The sequence below is a fragment of the Xenopus laevis genome, chromosome 4L, assembly GCF_017654675.1.
Source record: "Xenopus laevis strain J_2021 chromosome 4L, Xenopus_laevis_v10.1, whole genome shotgun sequence".
In the NCBI taxonomy this organism is placed as follows: domain Eukaryota; kingdom Metazoa; phylum Chordata; class Amphibia; order Anura; family Pipidae; genus Xenopus; species Xenopus laevis.
Window position 1 is genome coordinate 68,691,270 of NC_054377.1, and position 12,588 is coordinate 68,703,857.

The window sequence follows — 12,588 nt, forward strand, 5'->3', positions numbered from 1 at the left end:
CAGTTTTCAAAAGGGCTGCCTGGATCAATACAGTATACCTAGTCTTCCAAATAAGGAAAACCGGGCAGGATCTCCCTCGATTGACATGGCGAGCAGACAATCGCTGATCATTGTGCTATAGCCCCGCCCCAGTGACATTGCTTGCTCTGGCTGTAATGCCACTGGCCCACCCCTCGGATGTCATGGCCAGCCTCTGCCTGGATTGTGGACCATGGAAATGTGGCAACCCTAAGCTTATGGGAAATAAAAATTGTTTCTAATATAGTTAGTTAGCCAACAAGGCAATCCATAAAGGACGGAGTGACTGGATGTCTAACATCAGAACACTACTTCCTGCTTTTCAGCTCTCTAACCTCTTAGTTAGTCAGCGACTTGAAGGGGGGCCACATGGGACATAACTGTTCAGTGAGTTTGCTTTTGATCCTTAGCATTCAGCTCAGATTCAAAAACAAGCTTGCAAGCAGTGTTTGAAAGATAAATTGTAAATGTTACTTATCTATTAACAGAGGATATTTTAAGGAAATACAACAATTGAATCCTTCCAGGGAAAAAGTTGGCTTTGTCTCTGCAGCTGTGACTTTGGCAGCGAGCTTCTAATTTACTGTAATAGGAAGTAACTGTCATTTTATTCTGATCCGTCACTGCTTCAAAGGATGAACTTAAATATTTGCCAGGCAGACATTAGAGAGTGAAAGAATTAATTGCCAGTACTCCCATGCCCAGTTACTAGATGATAATAACAAAAAGCTTTATTCTTTCAGTAAGTGGTTGTGCAGGTATAGTAAAATATTAATAGCAGGGATTAAGACATTATGTATATTTAGGATATTATTATCCTCTATTTATATAGCACTGATATATTACATTAACCTTTTACAAAGATTGTGCATCATTCAATTCAGTCCCTGTCCCAGTGGGCCATAGTCAGTCAGTGCAGCATTTTAAGGCTGCTCTAGTCCTAGAGAGATATAATGATTTGCAAAAAAAGGACCGAAGTGCTAAAGCCGCAAAATGACTTGAAGCCAGGGGGCCCAAAAAATGTTGTTGTACTGAGTCCAGTGATTTCTGATGGCGGCCCTGTGCACAAGCACACACAGGGGGGTAAGGCAGCTGAGATTTAAAATAGGCCATGGCATTTCAAGTACACAGAGGCCCACACAGCCCTCACAAGCCCACTAAATAGTGACTGTCTATGACATCTTACAGCAGCACAGAATCCACAGATTGTCAGTCTGGGCCTGTTCGGGTGGCACTGCTGAAATATGTAAATAAAGTCAGTGTTCATTTCTGTTTAAAAACATTCTAATAATGAATCATTATCATATAAATTATGGTTGGGGATTGATCAGATATCTGTAATATTATATAATAATATTATTGGTCTGGAACTTCATCAGCCCCAATCACATCTGCATAGTTATCTTCGACCAAAGTGGTTTTGCCAAACTGTCTCTCTTAGTGAATTTTAATCACATTAAAGATTTTCCCATAAAGCCTGCTGCAATTTAATACAGTCTGCCTAGTGCCCCTGCCTATCTTGCACCCATTCTTTGCAATTGTATACAGGATTCCAATAACCTTGAATGATGTCGGCTGTGTATCTGGCTGTAGAAATATGTAAGTCATCAACGCAGGTGCTCGGTGTCATTTCCTACAGTTTACGCACAATAAGCTGTATTCCATCATTGCTACATCATTTGCTGCTGGCACATACAAGGAAACAATAGTTAATGTCACAACTGAACAAAGATGGGATGTGTAATAAAAAAATATACAGTACGTGTCTGACAAGATTTATTTTAAGGCCTTAAAATAAATCATACGTCCTACTGTTTTTATTACATTCTGTTTTGATAAAATACAAGTTTTGTATTAAATAATAAAGTGTATATTCATGAATAAAAAATCTGCTGATATTTAGGAGAAAAATAAGTAGCTTACAGATGGAGACAACCATGGTAAGAGGGGTGTAATTATACTAAGAGGGATGTAATATGCATGTCTGTAGGATTTCATGTTAAAATAGACTTCCTAGATTTATTCTCACTGAAGAGGGGGAAAAAAAGAATTGCAATACTTGCAATCATCTGCCTGATTTTCTCTGACTTCCCCGCAGAATGCTATGCTGTTCTTAGGCTGATCCTTTTTATGAAATGGCATTATTCACACATGAGGAGTCTCACGGAAAAAGCTGCTTAATCGTCTGACCATAATTACTTGCTTCTGTTAGAACGCAGCCTATAACTTTCTGTTTGGTTTCTGGTTACATCAGCAACAGCATACCACAATTGGGGCTGAAATCATGGAAATGTGATGCTATTAAAGGACAGACCAAAATGGGGGTTTAATAAAAACATGTCTGTAAGCAGGATTGTATGTTATTTTTCTTGGACTTGGTTTCCATATACAGTATAATCCCCCATGCTCCTAAAGCCATTTTCTTTGTCTATTGGACTGGGTGCAGGTATGAAATCTCTTCCGTAAAATAATTAAGATGTGCAATTTTCTGGATAATATGTCTTTTGGATCCCCGTAACTAAGTGCTACTAAAATTATGTAAGCCTTAAAGGAGAAGGAAAGTCTTTTTGCACTTGGGGGTGCCAAATGTTAGGCACCCCCAAGTGGTTGTATTTACTTACCTGAAACCCTGGGCCGGTGCTCCTATCAGCAGAAAACTGCACCGGCCCGGGGTTATACATGTGAACACCACGGATCAATCTTCTTCTGGCTTCTTCTTTCTGCATATTTCGCTGGGCCGAATTTTTAGTTTAACTTTGGCTTTTCATTCTACTGTGCATGCGCAGCCGCGGGAAGAAAGAGGAAGACAGAAGAGAAGTGCTCTGTGGTGCTTGCTGGTATAACCCCGGGCCAGGGCAGTTTTCTGCTGATAGGAGCACCGGCCTGGGGTTTCAGGTTAGTAAATACAATCACTTTGTGGTGCCTAAAATTGGCACCCCCAAGTGCAGGATGCCTTTCCTTCTCCTTTAAAAATCCCAATAGGATTAAAGCTAGGGATACACGGAATCCTCTACTTTGGATTCAGCCGAATCCCACGAATCCTTTGTGGAAGATTCGGCCGAATATTGAACCGAATCCTAATTTGCTTATGTAAATTAAGGGCAGGAAAGGAAAAAGTCCTTGTGACAAAAAGTCACAATTTCCCTCCCTTCCCCCAATTTGCATATACAAATTAGAATTTGTTTTGGGTTTGACCAGGCACAAGGATTCCAAATCTGAATCCTGCTAAAAAAGGCTGATCCCCGAACCGAATCCAGGATTAAAGCGCACTTAATATTTGTTAAATTACAGCATATTAATGTTAAAAACAGGATCAAATATTTCGAGGAGTAAGGCTCAATGCTATAAAATTTTGTTACAGTTAATGAAAAAGTTACAGTTAAAAACCAGGCAGGTTAATAGATAGAGACACAGGTTATTGCAGATACATTTGAATGGCTGTATGGCAGCACAACAAAGCCCATGACTAAGTGACCCTGTGGGTATGAAACGCGTAGGGCGAATGGAGATGCAAGTATACTTTTTAACTTTGACTGTACTATTTTTTTAACAAAAACATTTTGAGCGTCGGACAGCCCTGCTCTTTTTTCGTATTTTCCAGCACAACAAAGGCAACCTGCTCAAGCTACAAAGAACCACCAGCAACTTGAATCTCTACATACACTTGTGTCCATTCTGCACATAAACTTAAACATATGTGGCTAAGTAAACAGTCCTCATACCTGCAGTGGTGTCTATGGTTCTGGTTATTAGAAATCAGTCACATCAGTACCTGTCCCAATTGAGTTTACAACCTAGTCCCTATCACTTTTATTATAGTCAATTTTATCAGGATCCAGTGCTACAAGGCAGTAGTTATAACTAGAGCAGCACTAACATAACAATAGAGAAATAAGCCAGACAGTAGCTGTTCTGGAAACTTTGTGCTGTAAGTGCCAGCCTGTAGCTTGCTTTCAGAAGTCCTGGCAGTGAGTGAGTTAATGCTGTTTTGCCACAAATGAGATACCAGGTGTGTAACACTCCCTGGGCTTTTCTAGGCTTGCAAGTGAGATATTTACAATGACAACATTCATAAAAAGGACCCCCCTCCACCCCCCTTCATACAGCTGCTCAAGCCATCAAACACTTTGGACCTCACAACAAATAACAGAAGATTCACATGCGTGAGAGGCAATTTACTCATTTACAAGAGGCATTGATTTAACCGAGGAGAAGAAAGCAAGGAAAGAAAAGCTTTATCGGCCATCTCTGAGCTGGCTAACACAATAGAACTTGCTTTCTTGTCCAGGGGAAAATGTTACCAGCCAAAAACGGATAAGGTTACCAGTTCATCCAATATTAAAGAAACAAGGCAGAGTGTAGCAGTCTACGGATACCTTATAGTCTGCTGGAAGGGGAAAGTGGAAATTTCCATGTCTGTCCTGAACAGGTTAATTTATATTTTGCCATCAGCTCAGCATCAACTTAACTCCTCACTTGGCATCATAGCACAGCAGGGCACCGTCCTCAGCAAGACTGTGCCACAGGCTGTCTCATTCTCATGATCAAACATGAAATATTCACACATGTGCCAGTGTATACATTAAGGGTCAGGGCACACACTCAGATTTGGCGAGTTTAGTCGCCCAGCGACAAATCTCCTCTTCTTCGGGGCGAATAATCTCCCCGAACTGCCTCCCACTGGCTAGAATGTAAATCGTCGGCAGGATGGAACTCAGAACGGTTTGTTTTCCGAAGTCGCCCGAGGTTGCCTTACAAGGAAACTTCGGACGACTTCGGAAAATTAAGCGATACGAATGCCATTCCGCTGGCGATTTACATTCTAGCCGCGGGAGGCAGTTCGCGGGGGGGGGGGCGAATTAGCCGGGCAAATAAATCTCCCCGAATCTGAGCATGTGCCCTGACCCTTATATGTTAATAAAAAGACAGGACAAAAAATCATGATTATTAAGTTTTCTGCCAACATACATTTTTTAAGTGGCAGATAAAGACGGCATATTAAGTTTGTGAAGGAATTAACATCTTACAATTACAATGTGACTTTAGAGTTATATTTAAAATCCATTTTAATGTGCAGATTGATAACATTACATTACACTGTTTATGTGATAAAAAGTCGTAAGATTTACATTCATAAAGCCATGATTGCATGCAGTGTATATACACATAAATGGCACACACAGAGCTCATACACAACAGAAGAGAAACTTACCTACAGTGCTCACATCAGACTCGAGTGCTGGCTGGGAACCAAGCAGTTTAGAGGAACTTTCCAAGCTGGAGACAAAAGTTGCTGAATTCCACCTAGACTGAATGAAACTCCTCTGATCCAGCAAACGGGAGCCACAGAGAAGGGTCCCCCAGAGCCCGATATCCCACCAGACAGTTCATTACAGGGAAGGAAAAGAACCGGTGAAGTTCACCAGGAATAATTGCAGCTTTGACATGGATCACATTGTGTCAGCTTGTGCCTCCCCCCCCCTCTTCAACTCTTTTGCTCCCCCCATTCTGCACACAGGGACCTATCCTACCCTCCTGGCATTTAAAGGATCTTTTTGATATTTTACACCAGTTGGTTCAAGTTGTTGATACTGCACAGTTAAAGTGACAGTAGCACTGAAACTAAAGCACTTTATACTTCAAGGAATATTTCTGGATGTTTGTGTTTTATTTCATTTATACGGTTATCATGGATTGGTAGACTTTAAAGAGCAGGTCCTGTTAACAGGAGAAATCTAGGCAAAATACATTTAATCTTTTAATTGTCTTACCTCCTCTCACCCCTGAATTTAAACTGCTCCAGTTAGTTAGTGAAAGACTGAAGCTGATGTTGTTGTTGTTTTATACTTTTATAAAGGGGTTGTTCATCTTCAAATTAACATTTTAATATGCTGTAGAGAGTGATATTCTGAGACAATTTGCAATTGTTTTTCATTTTTTATTATTTGTGTTTTTCAAGTTATTTAGCTTTTGATTCAGCAGCTCTCTGGTTTGCAGATTCAGCAATCTGGTTGCTAGGGTCCAAATTTCCCTAGCAACCATGCACTGATTTGAATGAGACTGGGAGATGAATAGGAGAGGCTGAATAGAAAGATGAGTAATTACAAGTAGCAATAACTATACATTTTTAGTCTTACAGAGCATTTGTTTTTTAGATGGGGTCAATGATCCCCAATTGAAAGCTGGAAAGAGTCAGAAGAAAAAGACAAATATTTCAAAACTATAAACAAGAAAAAATGAAGACCAGTTGAAAAGTTGCTTATAATTGGCCATTCTATAATACACAAAAAGTTAGCTCATAGGGTGAACCACTCCGTTAATACACTTTTTTTAATCTACCCATTCAGGTCCTCTCCTGTTTTTCTTTCAGTCTGTCAATCATAACACAGATTGGCGGTTAGGATCAGTGTCCCAAGCAATCAGCAGTTAAAAGAGCAAACCTGCAGGCGTGAGAAAGTTAAATAAATAATACAATACAAATCCCCTGCTTATTGCCTTAAAATATCAATTTCTGCATCATATTAAAAGTTAATTTAATATAAATTTTCTATTAAAAAAGCACTTTGATCATTACAGGCTCCTGGTAAAGTAATGCAAGAGAAAAGTCTTCCTTAGCATATTGTGACTATGGACATAAATGAACATATTTCCATATTAGTTGGTTGACTCCTTGAGTACATAGCAAAATCCTGTCTGTCTTCTGTGTATTTGTACTTTCTCAGCAACAATGAACCTGATCTGGTGAGGTACATTTTAAAGGAATGCATTAACCTTATTTCCACTTCTTTAGATTGTAAGCTCTTGCACACAGGGCCCTCATTACATAATGTGTCAGTTTTCTGTACTAGAACCTAGAGTAGTGACAGGGGTCCCAGAAGGGGGCCCTGAAACAGCAGCCCTGGTGGACCCCGGTCCAACCCTGTATATTAATAATTTTAAACAACAATAATGCACTATTCAAAACTGACAAAAAATATTAGTAACGGTTTGTAAAATGATATACAGATACATCAACCCTCCCAGAATATTCAGGTGGGACCTGTAATTATACCCCCATGATGGGCAGCACCAGGTTATATATGAGTATGTGGTCGGGCATATTGGTGCATGGTTGGACTTGCTAAAGGCATTTTCTTTTTTCATTTCAAAGAACCATTGTATAATTTTGTTTTGACCCTTATTACTTCGCCTTTCCTCTCCTTGTAATCAGGAGTTTGTTTAAACAGAGATAATGAGCTCTGTATAAACAAGCCCCTTCCTTCCCAAAGTTTCATCCTGTGGGGAGGGTTTACTCGATTCACTGAGGTGTACCAGCCCCACTAAATCCAATTGCTAAGGTTTTCCCTGGGCTGGGAATAATAACATGAAAACCTGAGACTAGTCCAGGGGAACAGATTATTATACAATTACAACAAAACTTATCAAACTTAGAAACTGCAGGAAATCTGACAAGACTTCTCAGAAGGTTCATTTGCTTTTTGCTGATTGGCTCCTATAGCTTTCTAGACATGGTACAAAGCTACAACTTTTTAATCATAAGCCCCTTCCCTGTATAACACAGTTAGTAAGGTGCCTGCCTTATTGAGTGCCTCTAAGTAGGATGTAGCCACCACTGTGTTTCTAGCACATCTGTGTGGGAATAAGTAGCTTGATCTTGTTACAAGCTGCACTGGTCAACACTGAGGGCTTTGTGAAGGTTGTGACAAGGTATTTAACAAGTACTCAGTAAAAGCCTGGGATTTATCTCCATGAATACAGTCAGCTCTGGCCTAGAAAAAAAATCAGGTTGGTCATGTGAGCATATTGGCTGGAACAGTTAACTCATAGTTAACTCTTCTGATGGGGTCTTTGCAAGGCACAATGTTCTTAGTGGAACTTTATGTTACGTTGTTTTATTATGGTATAGAGGGTAACAGGGCCGCCATCAGGGCCAACTGGGCTCCACCCACCCCAGGCCAGCCACAGACCCATTGGGGCCAAGACCCCTCCTGCAAGCTAAAGTTTTGTTTTTTAAAATATTGGTGGCAAGAGTTAAAAAAATATTGATGGCCAGGGCCCCCCCCCACAAGTTAAATAAAATTGGTGACCAGGGTGAAAGTTTTTTGACTTGTGTGATTTCCAGCCCCCCACTGCTGTCAATGATTTGCCTAATTCGGAAGGGAGGGCAGGAGCGCAGGTGGCTGCATATTCTTTCTGCCAATTGATCACTGAAGTCTAAGTACAGCTGCACAGGGATTGGATGGGTCAAGTTTGAACTTTCCCTCCAGCTTATTCAATCTGCAGCTTTCACGGAACTTAAACTGCAGTGACCAATAAAAAGTAGAGAAAGTTGTTACATTAAAGATGATGCCACATGTGAGCTCTGCCCTCCTCTGCAGCTCTCTGACAGCAGGGGGGCCCTTCAAAACACAAAAACCCCTCGGGGCCCGGGACACTAGAGGGTAATATTCTGAGAAACTCCAGGGAGGCAGCTCTTTTATAACATATGCAACAAATTTATAATAAAATGCATCTGAAAGCTTTATTTACTAATGTATTTATTAAGATTACGTGCACACCAGCACTAGACATATTTTTAAAGTTCAATTGCTACAATATATTTACATGAAAAGAGGACTGCCTCAATGGCACATTCATTTAAGAGGACTGTTTCGCTGGTGAACTATCAAATCTAATAATAATATTAAATATTTCAATTGTTTACAGGAGTACCAAATATAGATGTAGAATTCCTGGTCCTTCTTCAAGAGGACAAAATTATCAGCTACAAGTCTGGTGGCACAGCAACTCTGAAAACAGGAGGATGAAACACCAGATATAATGATGTAAATAATGCGTTCTTAACTCAATTATGCTTTTTTTAATAATGAGTATAGGCGGCATGGGTAGCAGAGCCTGGGCAATATCTGTAAGGAGTTTGTATGTTCTCTTTGTGTCTGTGTGAGCTTCCCCCCCATATACATACAGGTAGGTTAATGGGCTCTTGATAATCCTGACCCTAGTGTGTGTGAATGGGATTAGGGACTTTAGATATTAAGCTCCACTGAGCCTGGGACTAATGCGAATGAAGAAAAATCTTTGTACTGCACAATTTATTAGCGTTATATAAATAGAGAGTAATCATTTTAGTGCAACATTCTCTACTTGCAAGGTCACAGCTTCTCGTAACCAATGTGTCAAATTTTCGAAGGCCTGTGCAGATGCAGCAATCTTTTGCTGTGACTATGTCTTGATGCCAAGGGGCTCATGCCAGTGCCATCTCTTCTTGGCATGAGAGGTTGCAGTTCTTGTTCCTGAACAGGCATAGGGTCCAAATGCACAGTCATCTTTTGTCCTGGAGAGTTAGAAAATGGAAAACAGCTACACGTCTCTGGCAACGTCTGAAGTACTGATGGACTCCTGACATCTTGCCTTAGGAACTTTGCACTATCTTGGGGCATATCTGGAGCAGGAGGGGAACCGATGCTTTCTAGGGAGGAAATGCTCTGCTTCCAGGACTTCTGCAGGTCCACAGGAAAAATTTTGGTTGATTCGGATGAAATGCAGACCGTGTTCTCATCAGGCTCTGTTTTCCATGGTAGCACTTTCTCAGCCAATGTTGGGGAGGGTGGCACAATATGGGGACTCTGACAGACTCCCAACATGCCTGCAAATAGAAACACATATTATGCTTTATGTCTGATGCAATACGACTTCACCTACAACCATTCCCAAAGAGGAAACAGTTTAATCTTAAAATATGCTTCTATTGCTCTAATGCATTTTCCTACTAGTACTATTACTAGGGTTGCCACCCGGCCGGTATTTTATCGGCCCCTAGCCGGTAAGACACCTGCCAAGGCCGGGGCCGGTATTACAAATTTACTGGCAATGTAGTTGCCGGTAACTTGTAATACCCTTAAATTCGATCCGAATTTACAGTTTTTTTTCAGCCTTCTGGCCATGGCGCCTGTTGCTCTGCCCCCTTTTGCAGCATTGTGTGTGGCCCCGCCCATTTTGCATCTCAGACCGCCCCCTTTTCTTCCCGCCCCCCCCCCCCCCCCACTGGCCGGTAACATTTTTTTTAGAAAAGGTGGCAACCCTAACCATCACTAATGTTGCAGTCCTTTGTAACTTCTTCCACTGGCAGCAAACTGATATCTATGTAAAGCATGGCTGACATATCCCCTTTATAGTATATAAAGGTATAGTATATAAAGTATAAATATATAAATATACATCCATGCTCAACTTTTGGCAGTTTAAGGCAGATCAGGAAAGAGAAAAGGAGAACAATGTTAATTATCAAGCATACTCGGTAATTTTCAGCAAATTTGGAATTAGAAGAATTCTTTCATGTTTTTCATATAACATATACAACTTACTTGATGCTTTTACACCCTGAAGAATCTCATCTGTAGCTCTAGCCACAAAAGTAATTCCTTCATCCTCTTCAACTTCAATATTTGAACTTTCGTCTTCAGAATCAGCTGTCACCACTATAGATGCTGAGTTAAATGTGAAAAAAATATATAAATATCTTCTTCTGCACTCTGCATGAGTGATACAATACTGTGCTACTAGTAAAACCAATGTAGAAATAATTGGCCACAGCCAAGTGCTTCTACAGCAACAGAATATTATGCATCTCTGGGTTATCGGATTCATCTATGAGCTACAGAGCAAACTTTTCCTTTTTATACCTCTAGCTGCCTGATATCATCACTGTCATCAGTTGCACTTGAGCCTTCATTGTCTGAAATGTCATTAAGTGCAAATCATAATTCAGTTACAGAGCTTAGGGACAGACTCAAAATATACAGTACACATAGAATATAAATGTCTATGTCTAAGTTTAGCTTCTCAACAGCTGCTCAGAGCCCACTGAGCATTTGAGTGTTGCAGACACTTTCCAAGATGGTGACCCCCTGTGACAAGTTTGAAGTCCTGGATCATTGCTGCTATTGAGAGGCTGAAACTTTAGGCTGGTGCAATAAGTTCAGTATATAAAATGTTAGATTTTTAACCCTATTCATTTTTAGGGTTTAGTTCTCTTTCAACAATACAGTGGACATGTCCGTGCCCATGGACTCAACCTCTTTGTCTAGACTTGACAACGGGGCTCGCCCCCCAAACGCTGTAGTTGTCACCAGTGAACACAGGGGTTATGACTGTTTTGCATTTAACATGTAAGCTTTTCTGTAATCACCCTCTTGTATTCATAAAGGATCTGAAGGTATAGACTTGGGTCAATTAACTTTTACAATGAATTTTATTACAAATGGCTAAAATCACAGAAGAAAACATGATGTTTGACTTGATAGAACACTAAAGATACACCTTCCAGTGACTTCTGTGGCATCTGAACAGGATCAAGGTGGTATCCCTTTGATTTTTTAATCAGGTCAAGAATTGCCTATAGGCCCATGGGTGTCTGTGATAGAGCCTCTAATGGAACACAGTGGCAATAAATATAAACCTTGACTCCACCAGCACCTTCTTTCCACTCACTCCTACCTCTGAAAATGGTAGCAGAATATTTCCCATTTCAAACAACAAACTGATAAAAAACAATACAATAAACAGAACAGAAATAAGTATATAAAATTACATTGTGGTTAAAAGCATTCATTTCCCAAGCTTTCGGCAAGGTGCAAAGTGTAAAAAAACAGACACAAAGCCTGGTCTTACCTGTGCTCTGCCAGCTAACTTTATTTTCTCTTCCATTTCTTCCATCCACTTCCAAACTATTTCTTCTCTGTACAGGAAGAAATTGAGATTGTGATTTTTATTTTCAGTCAAAGCCACATCTATTTATTTCTCTCAGATGATTAAATCTAATAGTAAATCTATTTTCAACACATCATTTAATTTTAGGCCATTAATATTTGCTTACTGTATGTCGAAAGCACTTTGCCAATTCTACTCTGAGCATGAGTTGCATGAGTTTCCAAACTGCACCACAGACAACTGCTAATTATTACCAGTGAAATATTTGTTATAATTAATATGAACCAAAAGCAGACTCTACTAAGAGGGCATGTTAATCTAAAAATGACATTGTGTATAGTATAGAATAGATTATACATGTACTTCTATTTGATTTAATGATTAATTACCGCAACCATAGACACACTGAGATGTTAGAAAAATCACACATTTCAGTAAAAGAAAATGAAATAAATATTAGCTTATTGCCCAACTTTGATAGGAATACATGAGATAAATAAAATATAGAGTGAATAAAAGGAATTAAACAAGGAGAAATGGGTGCATGAGCATATTGTTGTATATTATTAGGTTAGCCACTCTGAAAGCAAGTGGGAATCAGGGCCATGGACACCAATTGTGGGGTCTCCAAGAACATCTTTTTTATTTGGTAACTTAGGTTAGTAACCATGGCAGCTCAATGATTGTGTGGCTAGATTTTTGTTGTTATCCTTTTTTTCCATACCAATTTAAATGCCAGAGTTCAAAGATAAAGTGAAAAAAATTAATATGCATAGAAAAAAGAAATTATTACAGTGTGCAAAATGCAAAAAACAGGCACAATGCACCTTTATTTTACATTGTGCCTTCATTCATTAATGA

The 12,588-nt window shown here is 39.8% G+C and overlaps 2 protein-coding genes across 2 annotated transcripts in view; both read right to left on the reverse strand.

The window, feature by feature from the left end:
* Positions 1 to 5,503, reverse strand: part of plekhg4.L (pleckstrin homology and RhoGEF domain containing G4 L homeolog) — a 105,239-nt gene extending 99,736 nt beyond the window's left edge. The window contains exon 1 of the mRNA XM_018256787.2: positions 5,231 to 5,503. The gene's annotated coding sequence lies outside the window, so the exon portion shown is untranslated. The remainder of the gene's footprint in view (positions 1 to 5,230) is intronic.
* Positions 5,504 to 9,095: 3,592 nt separating this feature from the next.
* LOC108714139 (sodium/hydrogen exchanger 5) overlaps positions 9,096 to 12,588 on the reverse strand; it is a 70,289-nt gene continuing 66,796 nt past the window's right edge. Inside the window, exons 14-16 of the mRNA XM_018258061.2 lie at positions 11,689 to 11,755; positions 10,383 to 10,505; positions 9,096 to 9,664 (exon numbers count right to left, since the gene is read on the reverse strand). Of these exons, the coding sequence (XP_018113550.1) occupies positions 9,195 to 9,664; positions 10,383 to 10,505; positions 11,689 to 11,755 (660 nt within the window). The 3' untranslated portion in view covers positions 9,096 to 9,194. The remainder of the gene's footprint in view (positions 9,665 to 10,382; positions 10,506 to 11,688; positions 11,756 to 12,588) is intronic.